Raw genomic sequence first — 22,919 nt, forward strand, 5'->3', positions numbered from 1 at the left:
TGGGTTTTACTTTCAGCAAAATCTAATTTTCAATCTTGTCTCCTTCTTCCCCTTATCGGAAATCATTTTTATTAGTTTTTGGTTTATCCTTCCACTGTTAAATATATAAGGAAATTTATTTCTTTATTTACTTACATGTTCATATTTATATTTTCTCTTTTCTTAGATAAAAGATACCATTCTACATTGTTCTGTACCTTGCTTGGCAATTATCATTCCATAGGTGTGTATCTGCAACTGGATTTTGAATGAGCTAGACTTGTTAGGGGGCTTCACAGGTGGCTCAGAGGGTAAAGATCTACCTGCAATGCAGGAGACCTGGGTTTGATCCTTGGTTTGGGAAGATCCCCTGGAGAAGGGAACAGTTACCCACTCCAGTATTCTGGCCTGAAGAATTAACTCTATGGACTGTATAATCCTTGGGGTCACAAAGAGTCGGACATGACTGAGTGACTTTCACTTTTACTTTCAGATTTGTTAGGATTCAAAACGAAAGTGGCTATATATATCGTTTCGCCCCAGCCCTTTTAAACCAGCTTTCCCATCTTATTCTTCATTGCTCTCGGGTGAAATCTGTGGCTGTTCTCAGGGCTTCTCCAGTCACTGCCGGGTAATGAACATCTTTTTCCAAATCTTACAATGTCTAGTCCAGTGTATTATAAAAACTCCAACTTTATTTAGCGCTTGTCTCCTCCCTCATCTTCAACCTATAGCATATTGGGAGCCCTGCAGGGGGACAAGTGTGCTTATGGAAGATGGGTTCATTTTCTGTCTTCTCTTTATGCTCCTGCCACCTCCCTAGCTGCTGTTTTTTACCCCAGAGTGAAAAGAGTCGGGAAAGTTCTTGCTGTTGCTCTGTGGCTGTGGCTCTTTCCAAATGCAGATCATCACACTTTAGAAGTAGCTTCCAGGGTTCCTGGAGACCATCTCTCTCACTAAGAGTTTCTCACCTCCAGTCCGTTGGCACAAGCATTGTCTCCATTTGCTGTTTCTGTATGAGACCCCTTCTCTGCTCTTTGGTTTCTGGGGAGTCACCTAGTCCTTCACATTCTCAAGGGGACTCCGCCTGGCTTCCTTCTTCAGGTTCCACATATGACCCAGAGGAACTCATGGATGCTTTGCCTATCCACTTTCTACCTTTCTCCCCTCAGCTATCCCAGGGCAGTTGCAGCACAACTTACTTCTTTAGACTTTTCAGATGTGAGTTGGACAGCAGTTCCTGCATCCTTCAAACTCCAAGGAACAGATGCCAAACTCAACATGGTTTTCCTGAGGTCTCTTAACTTGGCTTGACATGGCAGAATGTAGATGAAATGCTTAGCATGCTTAAGAGTCTCTTAAAAATTCTTCACAGACCTCTTCCACATCTTCAGGAGTGCCTTTGTCTTTGTTTTTCATTATTTCATCACTCTCCTCTGAGTGTGCTCCCAGGCTTGTGTCAGGGCTATAGGAGGGGAAGGTCACATGTAATCACGATGGTTTGCTGATAAGAGTAAGTGTGCATGAGGCACTGCATGCTAAAGGCCTGACAAGGTTCATCCTCACTAATTCCCTTTTTTTTTTTAATGTTTTATTTATTTATTAAAAAATTTATTTATTTATTTATTTTTCAGTGGGTTTTGTCATACATTGATATTCCCATTGCAAACATAGAGGATGGGAGTTATCCCCATTTTATAGACGAAAAAACAGATTCAGAGTTGAGTCACTCTGCGAGCAGCAGAGTGAGTGGTCAGAAGGAAGTCTGACCTTGAGCTCAGTCCTTCACCCTTGGGCTGTCTGGCTGCTGGGATGGGGTGGGTTGGGGGATGGGAGGTTGGGGAGGATTAGGAGGGCAAGTCCTGCTTGTGGCAGTGGCAGATACTGGTGACCTTCTACTGTCCTAGACAGCCTCACCTGAACGGCACACATTGGGAAACTGAGTCCCACAGAGGGTCACAGCTTGCTCGAGTGACAAAGCTGTCCTACCCCATGGGCATTTCCCACACTGGGGTAGGGTCTCTGCCACCCCTTCTGGTTTTTATTTCCTACTCTGGAAATGGTGGAAGATGGCTCTGGGGGATACTCTCAGTTCTTGTAGAGCTTGGAGATGGTCCCCATCAATTCCCCCCACCTACCCTATCCTGGCTCCCCTCCCCAGAAGGCCATAGGGCCCAGTACCATTGAAATTTCAATCCCAAACCTCACGCAGGCCCTGAACATATGTTCCACCCTGAAAGGAACAATGGGGCTTAATTAAGACCCCACAAAAAGCGCTTGGCTGGGCTGGCCTCATTCTCTGCTTTTGGTTCTTTTTTGCTCACCCCACCCCCACACTTCTGTTTCTGCTGCTCCCTCTGTGGACGGGATGAAAGGCGTTCATGACCCTCCCAGCTCCTCTACTTGCCCTACTTTTCTCACAGCCTGACCTCTCTACACTCTCCTGAGTCCTGGAGTAGAAGAGGTTGCTGGTTCTGGTACCAGCCCAGCCCAGCTGTGGAAGCTGGAGGCCAGTGAGAGCCTGGCTGGCTTCTAGTCCCTGCAGGGCTATCCCGACCTGGGACTCCCTGGCTAACTTTCAGGCTCAGCCTGGCCCAGACCAGCAATCTGCTCTGGATTCTAGTGGGAGGTGGCCTCATGGACTCTAAGGTAGAGCTCCAGTTCTTAGGCCCAACCAGGATCATGAGCCTGTGAAGGCTTATTGAAGGGCCCAACCCCACAGAGATCCTTGAAGAATTTTGATGTTGAGTGAATGTACAACTTTTTACTTATTTAACAAAGTTCATGCCCAGTTTACTGCATGCTGGAGAGCTATTAATCTTCACATTAGGTAATATTATCATCCTTATTTTTACAGATGGGACAGTTGAAGCACAGAGAAGGTAGGCAAAGGTCACACACCAAGTAGGGTAGCTGCTGCTGCTGCCAAGTCGCTTCAGTCGTGTCCGACTCTGTGCGACCCCATAGACGGCAGCCCACTAGGCTCCTCTGTCCCTGGGATTCTCCAGGCAAGAACACTGGAGTGGGTTGCCATTTCCTTCTCCAGTGCATGAAAGTGAAAAAAAAGTGAAAGTGAAGTCGCTCAGTCATGTCTGACTCTTAGTGACCCCATGGACTGCAGCCTACCAGGCTCCTCTGTCCATGGGATTTTCCAGGCAAGAGTACTGGAGTGGGGTGCCATTGCCTTCTCCGAAGTAGGTAGCAAAACCAGAGAATTCAAATCCAAGTCCACTGACACCAGAAGCCATACACTTAATCCATACCTAAGTTACCTCTGATGAAAGAATAGATCCATTTGACCATGACTTGGATAAACTGACTCCTTCCTTACTTCTGCCCCTCCCTCTTTTCTTTGTAGTTTAACAAATTATTATAAAGTGAACCTTCATGAAACCACCAATCAGGTCAAGAAATTGAACATTACCAGCTCCTTATATCCTGCCCTGCCAGGCACAATGCCTCCCTCTCCTCTAGAGCTAACCACTAAGTTTTCATAATGATTTCTTTGCTTTTATTTTGGGGGGGGGGTTACTTTTATCACCCAAGTATGTATGCATCCCTAAACAATAGAATTCACCTTTACCTTCTTTTGATCTTTATATAATTGAAACCATACAGTAAAATTCATTTTGTTTCTGGCTTATTTTGTTCAATATTGTCTTTTTTTCTTCTAGTATGGTTTATTTAAAGAGAGGTCTACTGTGGTGTAGTCACGTGACCTGGAAAGGCTTGGCAGCACTGCAGGAGCCTGTGGGGCGGTCAGAGGCACTCTCCTCAGGCAGCCTGAGGACTTGTGAGTCAGGGTAGTCTGTCAAATTGGAGAAGCTGGAGAAGTATTAATGATCACTTACCCTGAGTGAGCAGCTTTCTTCTGGGTTGCACAGCCATCCTTTAATTTCCTTCTGGGTGTGTGATAAGTATCTTTTCTGTACCTTTGCAAATTCTCCTCATTTGACTTCTTTCTGGAGCTGTTGCTTCAGTACCAATTCATGCTGGCTTTGATCAGTTTTATGCAGGTGAAACCTTAAGGGTCCCTCACCCTTGTGCTGCTGTGTCTTGATATCAGCCCTTCATTTCACTCTTGATGGGCGTTTCTCTGACTCCCCAGCTTGGAATGCATATAACATGGTAAGCAAAAAGACTGGTAAATAAATCAAGCTTTCCTTCTCCTCTTAATTTTTCTAAATTATGTTTGACCCTTTAAAACTAAAATAACACTGTCTGATGTGGTTCTATATATACATGCACAGTAAATATATAAGACAATTACATTATAATTGAGAGGGTAAATGGATGTAAAAGAAAGTAAGTTCTTTAAATATATCACTCAAACTAGTAAGATGATGTCACTATAGGACTGTGATATGTTATGTATATGGATTTCCCAGGCAAGAATACTGGAGTGGGTTGCCATTTCCTTCTCTAGGGGATCTTCCTGACCCAAGGATTGAACCTTACATCTTCTGCAAGTCTGCATCTCCTGCATTGCAGGGGGATTCTTTACTCCTGAGTCACCAGGGATGCCCGTAATTCTTAGAGTAACCACCAAATAAGTTATATAAACAGATATAAAGACACTAAAGAAAAATGAAAATGGAATTCTAAAAAATGTTAACTAGCCCACAAGAAGCCAGGAAGACAAAAACAGATATATGAAAACAGAACAGAGAGAAAATGAAAGCAGACTTAAGATCTAACATATCAATAATTACATTAAATGTAAATGGTCTAAATACCCCAAATATAAGGCACATTGGTAAAGTAGATTAAAAAATATACTATCAATGATAAAATATAGAAATACAGGCAAGTTGAAAGTAAAATTATGGGAAAGGAGATATCATGTAACTATTAAAGAAAAGAAAGCAGGGTTAAACAGACTTCAGGGAAAGAAAAATTACCAGAGACAGACAAGGACATTATATATGTTAAAACAGCCAATCTACTAATAAGATACAACAAACATGCATGTCTATGTATGCACCAAATAACAGAGCTTCTAAATATGTGAGACCAAACCGAGAACTGAGAGGGGAAGTAGATGAACCCACAATTGTATTTAGAAACTTCAATGCCCCTCTCAATAACTGATGGAGCAGCTAGACAGGAAATTAGCAAGCATGTGCAAGGGTTCAAAAACACCATCAATCAGCATATACAGTATAACTGCGATTTGTGGAATGTCTCACCTGAAAGCAGCAGAGTACCTATTCTGTTCAATCACCCATGGAACATTCACCAAGATAGCTTCTCTGACAGAGAAGTTTCAGGGGAGGGGGGTGGGCAGCACCATCATCTCTCTGGAGGGCGAGCCTTTGTCAGCCCCCTCCAGCCCCCTGCCTAGATCATTTGGCAGCCCCAGGGAGTTGCAATCTGCCCCTTCCTTGCCAGACCAGAAGGGCTGGAGGGGTCCCAGCCTTCATGCAGTCCCTTCACCACAATTGCCAAACAGCTCTTCCCAGCCCACCCCCTGGAGGAGAAGCGGGCAAGAGAGGATGAGAGGGTTGAATGAGATGGCTTTCATTCATCACCAATCAATGGACATGAGTTTGAGCAAACTCACGGAGATAGAGAAGGACAGGGAAGCCTGGCATTCTTCAGTCCACAGGGTCACAAAGAGTTCAACGTGACTTAGCGACTGAAGAGCAACAAAAACCCCTCCCCTGGACCTTCCTTCTTTCTCTGTCCCTTGCAGTTCTGGCCTTCCCAAACCACTTTAAAAAAAAAAAAAAAAAACTTTTCATTTTATATTATAGTTGATTAACAATGTGTTAGTTTCAGATCTACAGCAAAGTAATTCAGTTGTGCATATACATGGATTGGTTCTTTTGCAAATTCTTTTCCTGTTTAGCTCAAACCACTTTTGATCTGATTCTTCTTGGCTTGAAGCAGACCAAGTTCCCCCCCAGACACCCCAGTTTTGGGGGGAACTATATTTTATAATGATACCTCAACTCCCCACTTGTTTCTCATCTTTCCCCTCCCCTTTCCCTTGCTGCCAACTTCTAACCACAGTGGTGGAAAATAAAAAAAGAGTTTCTTTGGACCACAAGACAAACCTCAAAAAAATCTAAAGAACGGAACTCATCAGAGTATGATCTCCTACCACAGTGGAATTAAACATGAAATCAACAACAGAGCAATAACAGGGAAATTTCCAAATACCTAAAGACTAAACAACACTCTTTCAAATAATCCATGGGTCAAAACATAACATATCAAAATTTGTGGTACACAGCTAAAAAGTGCTTACAGGAAAATTGATAGCGGTAAATGTTTACTGTAGAAAATTGGGGAAATCTAAAACAAATAATCTAAGCTTCTACCTTAAGAGCTTAGAAAGAGAAGAGCAAAACAGACCTAAAGCAAGCAGAAGGAAGGAATAAAGAGCAGAAATCAAGAGATTGGAGACAGAAAGACAGTAGAGAAAATCAATAAATTTCAAATTTATTATTTGAATAAAACAAAAATTGACAGATTTCAAGCAAGAATGAAATGGAAAAAAGAGGGATGACCCAATTACCAGTATCAGGAAGGAAAAAATAGTTTTTTAGTGTCTGCTGACCCTGCAGACACTAAAAAGATAATAAGGAAACACCACAAACAACTCTATAAACAAATTTGACAACTTTAACAGATGGATAAATTTCTCCAAAAGTACCTGAAAGCCTCAGTCAACCTCGAGAGGAACTCTGGAGCTGAAATGACTCCTGGATATCTCCGATCTCCATCAGTCATTGAATGTGGGCAGCCTCTGGAAGGACTTGACCTTGGGTGATGTGTCTCTGTAGTGAAGCTATCTATGAAGCGTCTGAAGCCTGCCCAACGACTGATGCTTCCCCCAGAAATTGGGCAAAGTCCTCCCTTGGAGGGGGTCTGGCCGGCAATCCTCATGTCTCCCACAGTCTAATCCTTGTACCACTCAGATCTCCTTTCTCAGTATTCTGGTGGGTCTTCCTGAGCAATACTAGTGGGACAAACTAGTCACTGATGTTGTAGCTGCAAATGGTCACTCCACTACCCCTCAGCTGGAACCTCTGGTAATTTCAGTGATTCACCTGGTGTTATGACCCAGACCCTCATCCCCGAGGGCTCTGGGCTTCTGGCCATATTCTCTTTTCAGGACAGAGTTGCTGCACCTGTCCTTAACCACTGGTGTTTACTTGCTCAGTCGTGTTTGACTTTTTTGCGACTCCATGAACTGTAGCCCGCCAGGATCCTCTGTCCGTGGGATTTCCCAGGCAAGAATACTGGAGTGGGTTGCCATTTCCTTCTCCAGGGCCCTTAACCATTACACTGGGGAAAAGGAGAACCCAGAGGCATCCAAGTGGACCACCTAGGTGTCAAACATGGTCCTCTGTCCCCATTTTGTAAGAGCAGTCCTACCCCCCCTGGTGACCAGGACCCGTTAGTCCTGCCAAGACAGTGACTCACGCCTGCAAGTCTCCAGACACAAGAACCCAAAGTACTCAGGTTGCACTCTCAGCTTGACAGGACTCTTGCTGTGTTTTCTGGCACCAGTTACTGCTGCTTCTACTCCTTGGTTTCTGAATGCATTTCTAACTGGAGAAACAATGGCTGGTAAAGGTCTTTGATTCAAGGTACAGAATGCATCTTTGAGAATGGCGCCTCGTCTTGGCAGAGAACTGCCTCTGGACTGGCCCCTGATTGTGCACCCAGTGGGCTGTTGTAATTTTCAATCCGGCCAGTGGTTTCCTTCTGGTGACAGATGTAATATGACCAGTAGGGGTCATGAGCATGATCTGCGCCTGTTTTGCTGTAAAAATAGGACCTCTTGGTCTAATGCAACATTATATGGGATTCCATACTTGTAGATTAAACACTCTGTAAGATGTATGGGGCTTCCCAGGTGGCCCAGTGGTGAAGAAGCTGCCTGCCAATGCAGGAGACGCAGGAGATATAGGTTTGATCCCTGGGTCAGGAAGATCCTCTAGACTAGGAAATGGCAACCTGCTCCAGTATTATTCCCTGGAAAACTCCATGGACAGAGGAGCTTGGCGCTCTACAGTCCATGGGATTGCAGAGTTGGACATGACTGAGTGAGCACACACACAAGACGTATGGTGCTAACTGAGGCCCTTTAGGCCAGAAAGGCACGCAGACTCCTGGAGTGCGTTCTCATCCACAGGAATTCCTTTCATGCCAGAAGGAATCTTCAGCACTTCCAGGCTGGAAGGGGCCCAATGAAGTCAACGTGTCATCAAGTAGCCAGAGGGTCTCCTTGAGGACTGGTACTGTACTGGGGACTCAGTGCTGCTCTTTATTGTTGGCATTTGGATATTCAAAGGAGGCAAGTGATTGTAATTATGATGGCCAGTGTTCCCTGTCTGGGGCTTGAGCTATTATACCAGTTATACAAGTTTATCTTTGTTGCCATGCCTGCGTGCTTAGTCGTGTCCGATTATTTGTGACCCTTTGGACAGTAGTTCACCAGGCTCCTCTGTCCATGGGGTTTTCCAGGCAAGAATACTGAAGTGGGTTGCATTTTTTTCTCCAGGGCATCTTCTTGACTCAGGGATTAAACCCACATCTCCTGTGCATTTCAGGCAGATTCCTTACCCTCTGAGCCATAGCAAAGTGAAATTTGCTGCTTTTATCTGAAGAGGCTTTAAGTTTACGGGTAGCCATCTGGCAAAGGAGCATCTACCACAGTGTTTTAAAAACAACAACCTGGCGTCCACAACCTTGAGTGCCTATTCAGTCACCTAGAATGGAGATGCCTAGGCTTTACCTCCAAGAGGTTCTGATTCAATTGGTTTGGGCACCCACAGTTTATGAAAGTTCCCTTTGGTGATTCTAATGTGCAAGGAGGTTTGAGAACCATTGTATTAGTGCATAGAGAAATCAAATGAGGTCTTGATTAGCATTTTCTTTCCTACAGAATAGAACATGTTGCTGTGTAGCTCATATAGCAAGGATATTACAGGTGGGGAGGTTAATAAGATGGCCCCAGTCAGGCTCTTTACCCCACACTCTCATGCCCTCTTGTCGCATGTTTTGTAAACAATGACTTTGCATGATTATGTAACAGCTGAGACCACTTATAGCACCGCACATGCACTTCACTCGGTACTCACTTGGTTGGTCACTGGCTCATTTGTGCGGTATGACTGTATGGCTTCACCATGAAAGCCCTGGCTGCTGCGGCATCAGTGCTACAACTGAGCGGCGTCATGCTTGTGTTGTATGAGGTTATGTTATGGCTACATTATGGTCATGTTATGGCTGCTGCATTAGCCAGGAGAGAGGCTGTGTTATGGCCGCCATGCCGGCCAGGAGGGAATAAACATGTCTGCAGTTCCTATGGTTCCTGGTGTCTTCTTCCAACCTCCTAGCTTGCACCTTGCCTACCCTGGGGACAGCAAACACTGTGAACAGCAAGACAATTTGTGTCACAAATAGGATCAGCAATACACTACTGTTTCTGAAACTTCTGTTTCTCGTGTGTGTGTGTGTGTGTGTGTGTGTGGCTACTAGGCTGTGATACAAAATGTATAAAAAGTCTTACACGCCAGTCAGGATGGCTGCTATCCAAAAGTCTACAAGCAATAAATGCTGGAGAGGGTGTGGAGAAAAGGGAACCCCCTTACACTGTTGGTGGGAATGCAAACTAGTACAGCCACTATGGTGTGGAGATTTCTTAAAAAACTGGAAATAGAACTACCATATGACCCAGCAATACCACTTCTGGGCATACACACTGAAGAATCCAGATCTGAAAGAGACACATGCACCCCAATGTTCATCGCAGCACTGTTTATAATAGCCAGGACATGGAAGCAACCTAGATGCCCATCAGCAGATGAATGGATAAGGAAGCTGTGGTATATATACACCATGGAATATTACTCAGTCATTAAAAAGAATTCATTTGAATCAGTTCTAATGAGATGGATGAAACTGGAGCCCATTATACAGAGTGAAGTAAGCCAGAAAGATAAAGAACATTACAGTATACTAACACATATATACGGAATTTAGAAAGATGGTAACGATGGCTCTGTATGCAGGGCAGAAGAAGAGACGCAGAAGTACAGAACAGACTTTTGAACTCTGTGGGAGAAGGTGAGGGTGGGATGTTTCGAAAGAACAGCATGTATATTATCTGTGGTGAAACAGACCACCAGCCCAGGTGGGATGCATGAGTCAAGTGCGCGGGCCTGGTGGGCTGGGAAGACCCAGAGGAATCGGGTGGAGAGGGAGGTGGGATGCAGTACCGGGATGGGGAATACGTGTAACTCTATGGCTGATTCATATCAATGTATGACAAAACCCACCGAAAAATAAAAAATTAAAAAAAAAAAAGTCTGAAAAGCCACTAGTCTAAAGCAGTGCTTGTCAAACTTGTGTGTAATAGTAACTTTGCAAAGACCAGAAAAACCAAGAGCACATTTTTACCGGGCACCTGCTGGGAGTAAGCCACATCCTGGGGCTGGTCTTGTGCTAACAGCATTGGATGGGGGAGCCCAAAGTAGAAGGGCAGCAGAGATGGGCCAAAGCAGGCAGAGGCTGCTTGATGGTAGGTGGGTCCAGAGCTGGGGGAATCTGTTCATTTGAACCCTGGCTCTGCCACTGACCTTGGGTTGGTCATCTAGAATGAGTCTCAGTTATTTATTTTTTTTAATCAGCAAAAGGGGAATGATAACCTACACTTTTCCTATTTCATAATCAGAAAAGATGATGTGGTCCCTGGAAAAGTATTTGAAAGTGGTACGGACTTTGCACACTTAGAGATTATTATTATCCCATGGAACAACTGGAACTGATGTTTGTATCGCTGGCATTAAAATTGGGGGATGGGGTGGGATTTAGATTAAGTGGGGAGCGCATTTGGACAGATAGGCCCAAGCAAAGCTTGACTTGGGGGGATGTGTATCAGGGAGAGTGAAGAGCCTGGGCAGGCGGCGCTGAGGGAGGGGTTTGGTAAGAGTGTACTGGGGCCAGATTTGGAGGGTTATTGAAGCCTGTCAATGAGTTGGCTCTTACCGGAGCAGATAATACGGAACCACTGCAGGTTCCCGAGCACAGGAGACCCCTGAAGGAAGTGGAGAGGTAAGAAAAGTGAGTCAGTCCCCTGACGCTATTTACATTGGTAATGACAGGGTTTTTCCAAGTGCAGTCAATCACGACTGCCTTCTAAAGCTGTTCTAGAGTTCCCCTCGCTGAAGGGACTGCCTCCTCTGGGCTCTCACGGTTATCTCCGGCTGGACTGTATCTCCTTGGCAGCTGTTGTACCAGCTCAAGCCTTCCTAGAAACATCTCTTATTTCCTGTTTCCCCCAACCTACAGAGGATTCTCCCTTCTTGGGGCTTCTGGGTTAAGTGTGCCTACGTGGTCACTCAGTCATGTCTGACTCTTGTGACTCCCAAGGACTGTAGGCTCTCTGTCCATGGGGTTGTCCAGGCAAGAGTACTGGAGTGGGTTACCATTTCCTCTTCCAGTGGATTTTCCCGACCCAAGGATCGAACCCACATCTCCTGCGGCTCCGGCTTTGGTGGGCAGATTCTTTACCATTGAGTCACCTCAGTGACCTCAGTCACCTCACTTATGGAGCTCTGCTTCTGAAAGGTAGTGGTTCTCTGCCCTGGTTGTTCACTAGAATCAGCTGAAATTTGTTTCTTAAAACCTCTTCAGGACTTCCCTGGTGGCCCAGTGCTTAAGACTGCACTTCCACTGCAGGGGGCACAGGCTTGATCCCTGTTCAGGAAACTAAAATCCCACATGCCATGCAGTGCAGCACCCCCCGCCACCCCACCCCACCCCCCCAAAAAAACCCTCTTCATGTCCAGGTTCTACCCCACATCAATGGCACTGTCACCTCTGGGGTGGCACTCAGGCTTTGGGATTGTTTTTAAACACCCCAGATAATTCCAACGTGCAGACAGTTTTGAGATGCAAAGACCACCTCTGACAATCGGGCATTCTGCTTTGGATCATCCCTTCCATATGTGCTATATCCACCTGCATCAAGACTGTAGGAAGAAACTATTAGGATTTCAGTTTATATTTATTTGAAATATCATTCTTTTCTAATGTACATGCTTTACAATTGACTTAATGTAGTGGAGCAGTAGTGATGACAGTGACTACTGGGAATTTACTGTGGCCAGGCTCTCATCTGAGCACTTTACATCAAGCACTGAGTGCTTCACAAAAGCTTGATGAAGTGGGTACTGTTACTAAAAGCATTTTACAGATGAAGATACTGAGGCCAGAAAGGTTGAGTAACTGGCCCATCATACCACCAGAAAGCGGCTGTGCCAAGATTCCAATCCAGGCTGGCTCTAGCATCCACATTTTATCAACAATACCAATCTGCTCTCACAGCACACATGTATAATTTATAAACAAATAAATAATACACAAATAATATACAGATATTGGGGGGCCTGCTCAACATTTTTTTACTAAGTTTTCTTTTTTCTTAAAGATTTTTAAGGTCTTTATTGAATTTGTTACAATATTGCTTCTGTTTTATGTTTGGTTTTTTAGCCATGAGGCATGTGGGATCCTAGCTACTTGACCAGGGGTGGGAGCCCTCACCTCCTGCATTGGAAGGTGAAATCTTAAGCACTGGACTACCAGGAAGTCCCTTGATAAGTTTTCATAATCAAATAAGTAAATCATATTGGCAGAAGATGAGCCCTTGAAGCAAGGTCTAAGTCTCAATCTTCTTTCTCTTCCTCCACCTAGGGGCCAGTGAGCATCCAGGTCCTTATATGTCCTTGCATATATCTGTTCCCAGAAATGGCAACCCACTCCAGTATTCTTGCCTGGAGAACTCCATGGACAGAGGAACCTGGAGGGCTACAGTTCATGGGGTTCACAAAGAGTCGGAGAAGACTGAACAACTAACACTATATACATCCGCTCCCAGAAACATCTACTGATTGATAATCATAACAAATAGTTTTCAACACTTGCCATGTGCCAGAGACTCTCAATTCTTAATCTTCTTAATTAATCTTAATTAAGCCCTTCTTAATCTTCACAGCAATACTGAAGGCAACTACTCTGATTAGCCCCATTTTGCAGATAAGGAAACTGAGCAGTTTAGTAACTTGCCAGAGTCTGACTCACCCTGTAGGACTGCAGAGTTCACTGTCTCCCACTGGTGAACAGGTCCATTAGGAGAAGCTTAGGCTGGACAGGGACTGAAAACATTGGGAAAGAGGCAGAGGTTGATCGTTCACTTTTTTGCCAGCTGCCCTTCCCTATTTGCCTGACAGGTAAACTCCTACCTACCGTTCTGGTTCAGTTCAAAGACCACCTCCTCTAGGAAGCCTGCCTTCTTCCTTCACATTATAGTTAGTTGCACTTGTCCTGCGTTTCATGCCTCGTCTTCCCCACTGGGAAGTTCCACACTGGAAGTGGAGTTGGAGTTCCTTGAGGGCAGGGCTGTTCAGTTCAGTTGCTCAGTCATGTCCGACTCTTTGTGACCCCTGGGATTGTAGCACACCAGGCTTCCCAGTTCATCACTAACTCCCAGAGCTTGCTCAAACTCATGTCCATCGAGTCAGTGATGCCATCCAACTATCTCATTCTCTGTCGTCCCCTTCTCCTCCTGCCTTCAATCTTTCTCAGCATCAGGGTCTTTTCTAATGAGTCAGTTCTTCACATCAGGTGGCCAGTATTAGAGCTTCAGCATCAGTCCTTCCAATGAATATTCAGGGTTGATTTCTTTTAGGATTGACTGGTTTGACCTTCTTGCTGTCCAAGTGACTCTCAAGAGTCTTCTCCAACACCACAGTTCAAAAGCATCAATTTTTCAGTGCTCAGCTTTCTTTATGGTCCAACTCTCACATCCATACATGACTACTGGAAAAACCATAGCTTTGACTAGACGAACCTTTGTCAGCAAAGTGATGTCTCTGCTTTTTAATAAGCTGTCCAGGTTTGTCATAGTTTTCTTCCAAGAAGCAAGCCTCTTTTAATTTCATGGATGTAGTCACCATCTACAGTGATTTTGGAGCCCAAGAAAATAAAGTCTCTCACTGTTTACCCATCTACTTGCCATGAACTGATGGGACCAGATGCCATGATCTTAGTTTTTTTAAATGTTGAGTTTTAAGTCAGCTTTTTCAGTCTACTCTTTCATCTTCATCAAGAGGCTCTATAGTTCCTCTTTGCTTTCTGCCATAAGGGTGGTGTCACCTGCATATCTGAGGTTATTGATATTTCTTCCAGAAATCTTGATTCCAGCTGGTGCTTCATCCAGTCTATCTGCATATAAGTTAAATAAGCAAAGTGACAATATACAGCCTTGTCGTACTCCTTTCCCAATTTTGAACCAGTCTGTTGTTCCATGTCTGGTTCTAACTGTTGTTTCTTGACTTGCATATAGATTTCTCAGGAGGCAGGTAAGGTGGTCTGGTATTCCCACTCTTTGAATTTTCCGCAGTTTGTTATGATCCACAGTCAAAGGGTTTAGCATAGTCAATGAAGCAGAAGTAGATGTTTTTCTGGAACTCTTTTGCTTTTTCTGGAACTCACTATGATCCATCGGATATTGGCAATTTGATCTCTGGTTCCTCTGCCTTTTCTAAATCCAGCTTGAACATCTGGAAGTTCTCAGTTTGTGTACTGTTGAATAATTTTGAGCATTACTTTGCTAGCATGTGAGATGAGTGCAATTGTGTGGTAGTTTGAACATTCATTGGCATTGCCCTTCTTTGGGATTGGAATGAAAACTGACCTTCTCCAGTCTTGTGGCCACTGCTGAGTTTTCCAAATTTGCTGGCACATTGGGTACAGCACTTTAACAGCACCATCTTTAGGATTTTAAATAGCTCAGCTGGAATTCCATCACCTCCACTAGCTTTGTTCATGGTAATGCTTCCTAAGGCCCACTTGACTTCACACTCCAGGATGTCTGGCTCTAGGTGAGTGTTCACACCATCATGGTTATCTGGGTCATGAAGATCTTTTTTGTATAGTTCTTCTGTGTGTTCTTGCCACCTCTTCTTAATATTTTCTGCTTCTGTTAGGTCCATACCATTTTGGTCCTTTATGGTGCCCATCTTTATATGGAATGTTCCCTTGGTACCTCTAATTTTCTTGAAGAGATCTCTAGTCTTTCCTGTTCTATTGCTTTCCTCTATTTCTTTGCATTGATCACTGAGGAAGGCTTTTTTTAAATCTCTCCTTGCTATTCTTTGGAGCTCTGCGTTCAGATAGATATATCTTCCCTTTTCCCCTTTGCCAGAACTTCCCTGAGAGCTCAGTTGGTAAAGAATCCGCCTGCAATGCAAGAGACCCCGGTTTGATTCCTGGATTGGGAAGATCTGCTGTAGACGGGGTAGACTACCCACTTCAATATTCTTGGGCTTCTTTTGTGGCTCAGCTGGTAAAGAATCCGCCCGTAATACGGGAGACCTGGGTTCAATCCCTGGACTGGGACGATCCCCTGGAGAAGGGAAAGGCTATCCCCTCCAGTATTCTGGCCTGGAGAATTCCATGGACCATATAGTCCATGGGGTCGCAAACAGTCGGACACGACTAAGCCTTTGCCTTCACTTTCTCCTTTGCCTTTCATTTCCAGAATTTCCACAGAGGAAGTGGGGTTGGACTTCCTTGAGGGCAGGGGTGGGTCCTACTTAAAGCCTCAGCAGCTCTTACCGGCGGGCTGAGCCTGTGCCACCCAGGTCAGAGGCTCCCCCACATCCTAGCTTTTCCTCCTCCTCTTCTTCCCCCTTCTCTTTGCTTCCCTTCCTCCTCCGCACTCGTCTCCCTCTCTCCCAGCCCCGAGGTGCACCCGGTCCTCTTTCGGTTCCACTTCTGCCGGGTGTTTCTCCCTCCTCCCGCTTCTTGCGCCGCCTGGGTCCCGGCAGCTGCAGTTCCCCCAGAGGCCTGCAGAGGGAGCTGCCGCGCCACCTGCGGGGCCGTGCGGCTGCGGCGCGCGCTTCCTGTGAGGTCAGGTGGGAGGAAGCGGCCTGGGAGCCGCGGGGAGTGGACGCCACCGAGGCCCGGGAGCCGCGCCCGCAGGTGAGTGTCCGAGACCCTGGGCGCGGGGGAGCGAGGGTGCATGCCGCCCTTCCCCTGGGCCTGGTCTCGGAGTCGGGCTCCGCGGCCCGGGCAGCGGCCCCTCCCACCCCGGCGGCGCGCCCTGCCGTCCCCGTTCCCCACCCCCACCTCCCTTGGTGTCGGGCGCTGGAAGGGCCCGCCGCATCCTCAGCCCACCCAGCGGGCGGGAGGGCAGAGCACAAAGGGACCGCGGAGGACCCTTGGGCCTTCTTGGTTATTTGCAAGGGCCAGCAGCCTTCAAAAAGGGGATCCGCCTGTCCATGCCTTGGGCAAGGGAACAAGGCTCTTAACCCCTTTTGGCGTCTGTGTCACGAGTGCTTTTGAAAATTTAGAGGAAAACTGTGGCTCATATTCTGAGAAATAATAGCCTTTACCCAGACTCGGGGAGAAGCGTGGAAGGACCCGCACCTCCAGCCATGGACTCCCTTGGGGCCCTCCCCCTCCTTTTCTCCCTCCCCCCCTTCCCCTCCCAGATCCGCAGCAGCGTCCCCCATCCTGTATTTCGGGAAGGCCGGCCCCGCCCTCCTGTGTTACCTGAGAGGTGAGGGACAGCTGAGGGTAAGCCCTGTGCAGGAGAGTAGCTCTGAAGTGGGCCCGTCTCCTGCAGGCATAGGGCCTGAGTCCCTAGCATCTCCCCGAGGGAACAGCACACTGGACCATTGTTTAAGGGAAGGGAAATGGAGACACGGAACTCCTTACTTAGTAACCAGAGAGGGACCTTGGGCCAGAGTTCTTGGTTTCATGCGCTTTCTCTGCTGCCCATGAATGGGTGGTCCTAGGTGAGTGAGGTAAGCCCCTCTGGGTCTCTAGCTGTTGCAGCCCTAGAAGACTGTTGGGAGGTGTGAGTGAGATGAGCCTGGGTGGACTTGATGAGCAAGGGTGGTCATCTCCTTTGTTGCTGGCGGTGGTGATTAATAATAAAACTTCCTTCTCCAAGGATCTTTTTTTTTTTTTTTTGGCCCTGCAGCAAGTGGAAATTTACACATGCCCCCTACATTGACAGTGAGGAGTCTTAACCACTGGGCTGCCAGGGAAGTCCCTCCAAGGGTCCTTCTGATAGTTTTCCTCGTGGGCTCTTTGAAACAGCTAGTATCTGTTTCTCTTCTTTTTATTAACTAGACACACCATCTGCTCAGCCTGGGTCACCAATGTGAGCACCCAGAATTGCAGTTTTTCCCACTGAAAGCAAGCATCTCTTTGGTGAATGTTTTCCTTCAGGTGTTTTGAGGCCTGGGGAAAGTTGCAGCCTGGAAGGATGGTTCGGATCTTGGCCAATGGGGAAATTGTACAGGATGATGACCCCCGTGTGAGGAATACTACCCAGCCACGCAGTAGCACTCCTCGACAGGTAGGCACCCAGCCCTGTGGATGAGAGCAGCTGGTCTCCTGTCCACTGTACCAGTTGCTTCTTCGCTCCCAGAGGCTCCCTTGCTGGTGATTAACCTTCTCTGTACTGAAGCCCTGTTTATAGAGAGCAGAGCTGGGCAGCCTGGGGGTTTAAGGCTTGGGAAGAACACCAGTAGATTTATTTCCCAGCCCCGTGCCTTCCCAGCTCTCCTTCCTCCAGGCAGCCTTCCCAGACTTCAAACCCAAGAGCTCTGTCCCTTAATCTGGTCAGCAACCCCCACTGGAGCCAGCATCTTTTAGAGTCTGTTGGATGAGAGAGAAGCTGGAGAATAAGTGGAGAAGATGAGCCCATGGCTGCACGATGAGTTGAAAAGAAGGAAGGAGCAGGTTAAAAACGTCCTCCCAGAAGCCATGCCCCACAGTCTCACCCTCCTTCCCTCCTTCCTCTACTGTCTCCCACGTGACGTAGGGAATATGGACTGGCATTTCCTATGCTCTGAGAGCTTGTGACTCTGGTTGGGCTTTGCGTGGGTAGCATTTAATTGCTGAGAAAGGAGGGTGTGGCCCCAGGTGGTCTTAGGGGAGGGCAGGCATCCTCCTGCCTCCATTGCCTCAACTCCAGGGAAGCTTTCTCTGGATTCATTCTTCTCTCTCTGTCTTCACCTTGCAGAGCTTTCTCAATAGGGGCCACGGTGCCTCCCTGGGGGGTCCCGGCCCCCGCCAGCAGCAGGCAGGTGCCAGGCTGGGTGCCGCTCAGTCCCCCTTCAATGACCTCAACCGGCAGCTGGTCAACATGGGCTTCCCACAGTGGCATCTGGGCAACCACGCCGTGGAGCCGGTGACCTCCATCCTGCTCCTCTTCCTGCTCATGATGCTCGGCGTGCGCGGACTCCTGCTGGTGGGCCTCATCTATCTGGTGTCCCACCTGAGTCAGCGGTGACCTCCGGGGGCTGCTGGGGGCAGGTGTGTGGGAGGGGGAGCTGCGGGGCCTCGGTGTGAGAGCAGGCACGTGGGGAGGAGCTCCACATCGGTGCCGTGAGGGTGTTCTCAGAGAGCCTGTGTGCACATTTGTTAAGCAAGAGGCAGAGGGAGCCTCTAGTCCAACATTCCCAAAGGATCGGGTGATCCCCACTTCATTCCCTTGAGACGCGTTTAGCAAGTGTCAGACATTAAGCACAAAGTCACAGCAAGAGAGGGATTCTCTTTCCAATTCTCTTCCAATCCTTTTATGCCAAGAAGAAAGTCTGCTAGGTGCCAATGTGTTTTCATGCCCAGAACATGGGCTGGCTTCCCCGTTACTAGGGAGCAGGCCTGGGGCTTAGTGGGAAAAGTTTCCAAACTTTTATAGCTCCGTTCCATTTTAATGGTATATTTTTATTGGCTACCTTTTATTTATGACATGTGGTACTGGTATTCTTATTGTGGTGGCGTTTTCAATAAAGAAATTTAAGTAAAAGTGTGTCCACATAAAGACATGCGTAGTACGGCTACATGAAGATCTGGAAGACATGGTGAAGGTGGTTTGGGAGTGGTTGGGGCTGGTGAAATGGGCAGAGGGGGGCATTTGACCTTGGAGGGTGGTTTCTAACCTTTTCCCTGCAGCCTCTGAGAGCAGGGGCAGTGGGCTAGGTAAAGCCTGGAGTTGGGCCCCTTAACTGATGCTTGGATAACTGGCTCACTCTTAGATGTTCACCTTGTTGGGGGTGGGGTGGGATGGGGCAGGTCCTCTGACAAGAACAGCCAGTGAGGCTATGGGCTGTGTCAGGACAGCTGGGGTGCAGGTCTCCCTGGCCCAGGGGCTCGGACCAGACGCTGCTCAGCCTCCCTCAGCCTGCCAAGGCTCTCACAGCCTCTAACCTCGGGACACTCTCCTCAGAAAGCAGAGTCCTTGGCACTGGCCACTCGGGGCACATAGGCTGAGGATGCCCTGCTTTTGGTGAGTCGCGGTCTTGAGCTGTGGCCGGTTGAGCCCTGGGTCTGTGTGGAGGCCCTGCTGGGGGGCAGGCGTGGCACTGGATGCCTGAGGGCTCTGGGCCTGCAGTGGGCTGATCATCAAAGGTCAGAGAGAGGCTGGGTGAGCTTGAGGGCTTCCCACGCCCTGGGGCCAGACTTGTCACCCTTCATTTAGGGTCCTCCTGGGTCTGGTGGTCGGGGGAGGAAGGCAGGTTTGGGAGGTGCTTCTTGAAAGCCCAGGCCGGGGCAGCCCGGCTTGGGGTGTATGTGGGGGAGACTCGGGGAGAGGTGGAGATGGTTCCTGTCCCTGCTGAGAGCCTGTGTGCTACGGGGGACAGAGCCCTCTCCCCCTGACCCTGTGCCCTGGAGGGAGCTGGTGGCTTTTGTCACAGACTCTCCCAGAGGGAGCTTTATGCTGTTCAAACAGGACTTCTTCTCAAGGTCTTCTGTGTCTTTATTTCCACAGACTGAGAAGGAGGAATCTAGCTCCCTCCCAGTGGCTCCTCTGGGGCCTGGGCAGGGGAGGGGGTACCCAGGCCTGGCTGCTCTCCCGGCTGTCTCCTGGGGCACCTCTTTCTGCCCACCACATCCCCCACCCGCCCCCCAGCCCCCAGTGGCTCCAGCCCAGCAGCCCTGGGGGAGGGACGGCCCCTGCAGCTTCCCCTCCCCTGAAACGCCCCGTCAGTGCTTTCTGGGGCTGAGCTTTCCCTGCCTTCTTGCCTTGCGGAGCTCTCTGAAGAAATAAATCTTAAGTGAACCGTAACGTATAAAATTCCTTGAAGGGCTATGAATCTGAGTCCGTAAATTCAGGAGGACTGAGAACTGTGTCTATTTCTGTAATTCAGTTTCCATTCCCAAAGCCTGCAGCCTTGGAGGAGAATTGAGGATACTTTAGAGAAGCGGGGCCCTCCTCCCTGCTCCCGACTAGGAGGAGGCAGAGGGGGGGCAAGCGCTGGGCTGGGGGTTGGGAGGTGCCCCGGGCTTCAGCCCCTGGGGCAGTGCCACCCCCACCCCACCCTGTTCTCCAGGGACTTGTTAGCAGCTTAAGGGAAGAAGTGGGGATTTGAAAAAAGTGAGTTGTTCGAGTAAGAAGCGCTGTTTGCTGCTTGAGCTCAACACCCAAGACACAGACCCAGTAGAGTTGCTGTGGCTGAAGTGGGCCGGGCTTGACCCTCCTTTCCTCAACCCACCTTCCCTGTGCCCCTTGGGCTCCAAGCAGATTGCTAACCAATGTCCTGCCTCATTTCTCAAGGTCCAGGATCTGAAAATCTGCCTCGGAGAGGCAGTGTGCTGAGAGAAGGCGCCTCCTGGGGTTGTGCAGCCTTTGGAGCTGCTAGTAATACAAGCCATCTCTGCCTCCTGTATGAGGTCCTTTGGTAAACCCTCGCCACCAAGAAATCGCGCTGCTAGGCGTGTTCTGAGCAGGTGGAGGTGGCCAGATGCAGACCGCGATGGGCCCGAGTAAGGCCGAAGGCTCTCTTGGCCTAGTGGGTGTCCTAGCTGGAGGTTTGCTGAACAGGGTGGGCCCTTCCTCCTCTGCTCCCCGACCCACCACCCTGCCTGTGACATGACGGGACCCCCCCAGACTGGGCCACCTTGAGGGCAGATTTCGGTGGAGGTTTCCGCTAATCCCCAGGGCTAATCCTCCGAGCCCTGTGTTTCCATGTCTGGTTGGATTTGTGGCCTGACTGCCTCGTGAGCCGCAGCTGGGTTCACACCAGGCCTCCGCTGCCTCTGTGAGGCTGGGAACACCCACTGTCCCCCATGGGCTTTTTCAGCCCCCCAGTTGGGGCCGTCTGGCGAGGAGCTCCTGGCCCCACTGCCTGTTCCTGCTCCATCTCCCAGCACCAGCGGCCTCTTGGGCCCTTCCTTCCACAAGTTCCAAGCCCTTTGCTGTACACACTACCCCTCCCCACCCACCAGCTAGCCTGCAAGTGGGGACCACAGCTCCGTCTCCCCAGAAGAAACGCCAAGCCCGAGACAGAACTAAGCAGTGTTGCCAGCCCTGGGACTCTCCCTGGGCCATTTAGCAGAGGCAGAGAGCCAGGCTTTCTAAGCAAGGACTCCAGCTCTCTGAGGTAAGGGAAAAGCCCTGCTGTGGGGGTCAGAGCCTCTGCCCAGAGATGCCCGACCATGAGGGCAGAGAAGTCCCCTACCCTGGACGGCTGGGCCCTGAAGGAAGCCTGTTTGTTTGCAGACTCTGCTCTGCTTTGCGGGTCTGTGACCTTGGCCGGCTCATTTAGCCTCTAGAACCTTGCTCCTCATCACCAATGAGGGGTAATGATCTGGGTCCCTCCTGCTGCCTGGAGCCTTGGAGATCACGCTTGGTGCAGTGGGTGAGGGAGACGGACAGGGGGTGTGGGGGAGAATGCTCCAACTCCTGCACCTCCTCCTCAGATGCTGCCCCTTGAACCAGTGCAGTGGGCTCAGCCAGAGCAGTCACCATGTCCAGGCACCCAGAACCCCCGGCTGGGGGTAGTGCTGGGCTTTTATGACCAGTATCACCACCCGCCCCACTTCTGCTGGAGAAGAAATACAGCTGCTTCTCTCTCTCCTTAAGCCGAGGCCTTGTTACAGGTCTCGTGTCAGGACAGGAGAGCTTTGCTGAGAGTGCTGTGTGCCTCTCACTGTGCTAAGCGCTCGGTGTCATTTGTCACCAGGACTTTATGACCTCGGTACTATCAGTGTCGTCCTTATTTCACCGCTGAGCGCACTGTGTGTGTGTGAGTTGCTTCAGTCCTGCCCGACTCTGCGCCCCTATGGACTGTAGACCACCAGGTTCCTCCGTCCATGGGACTCTCCAGGCAAGAATACTGCAGTGGGTTGCCATGCCCCTCTCCAGGGGATCTTCCCGACCCAGGGATCAAACCCAGGTCTCCTGCATTGCAGGCTGATTCTGTTGTCTGAGCTACCAGGGCTGAGCACACTGGAGGGCATATATAACCCACCAGAGGATCCGCACCCCTTCAGCCCCTAAGTGAGCAGTGGGTGGAGCTAGGATTCAGATGAGGCCAAGCCCAGTCTTGACCACACCTCTGTTCACCTTCGGGATAGGGGATATGGATACGGATACTGTAGCATCACCTACAGACTTGTTTCAGATGCAGATCCTCAGGCCTCACCATAGACTCAGATGCGCTGAGGGGTGTGGCCCAGAATCTGCCTCTTACAAAGCCCCCAGGTGATTCTGATGGAGGGTTGTAGGTAAGTTCAGCCCCTGACTGGGCCGAGGTGCCCGTGGTCCAGAGAGAGGAGAGAGACAGGGTGTTCACAGGCCTCACCACCTGCTGGCACCCATGTGACCATCAGATCAGCTCTGTGAGGGCGGAGGGCACAGGGTGGGTGGAAGGATTCTAGCTGAGCTGCCTGGCTGGGGGGCCTCTAGAGCTTCCCAGCTCCGGGCCGCAGCCACTGGATGGGGTGCAGCCCTCTTCCCTGCTTTCCTGAGCATGTGACGTTTTTCATTGCAAACCGACAAGGAGAGAAATCCAATTATCTCATGTAGGGTCCCTGAAGGACTGGACAGGTGAGGGTGAGGGGGGCAGAGGGCTTTGCCCCCAAAGCTAGATGGAGAGAGAAGCCTGCAGCCTGTCTAG

General features: G+C 48.9%; 1 protein-coding gene across 2 annotated transcripts; it reads left to right on the forward strand.

Annotated features, from left to right (window-relative positions):
- The first annotated feature begins 15,776 nt into the window (after positions 1–15,776).
- Positions 15,777–18,826, forward strand: FAM241B (family with sequence similarity 241 member B). Of its 2 annotated transcripts, none has more exons than XM_065919875.1 (3): positions 15,777–15,984; positions 17,242–17,371; positions 18,041–18,826. In XM_065919875.1, the coding sequence occupies exons 2-3, from the start codon at positions 17,279–17,281 to the stop codon at positions 18,308–18,310; spliced, it is 363 nt and encodes a 120-aa protein (XP_065775947.1). In that variant the 5' UTR covers positions 15,777–15,984; positions 17,242–17,278; the 3' UTR covers positions 18,311–18,826. The 2 variants fall into 2 exon arrangements, with proteins under 2 accessions (XP_065775947.1, XP_065775946.1); XM_065919874.1 differs by having other exon boundaries at positions 15,924–15,984; positions 17,143–17,371.
- Positions 18,827–22,919: the final 4,093 nt, after the last annotated feature.

Source organism: Muntiacus reevesi, chromosome 2 (assembly GCF_963930625.1).
Source record: "Muntiacus reevesi chromosome 2, mMunRee1.1, whole genome shotgun sequence".
Taxonomy (NCBI): Eukaryota; Metazoa; Chordata; class Mammalia; order Artiodactyla; family Cervidae; genus Muntiacus; species Muntiacus reevesi.

Excerpts from the sequence above, each read along its gene's own strand:
- FAM241B (XM_065919874.1), top strand. The coding sequence starts at position 17,228 with ATGTTTTCCTTCAGGTGTTTTGAGGCCTGGGGAAAGTTGCAGCCTGGA. Across the intron at positions 17,372-18,040 it reads GCAGTAGCACTCCTCGACAG|AGCTTTCTCAATAGGGGCCA; the intron begins GTAGGCACCCAG and ends TTCACCTTGCAG.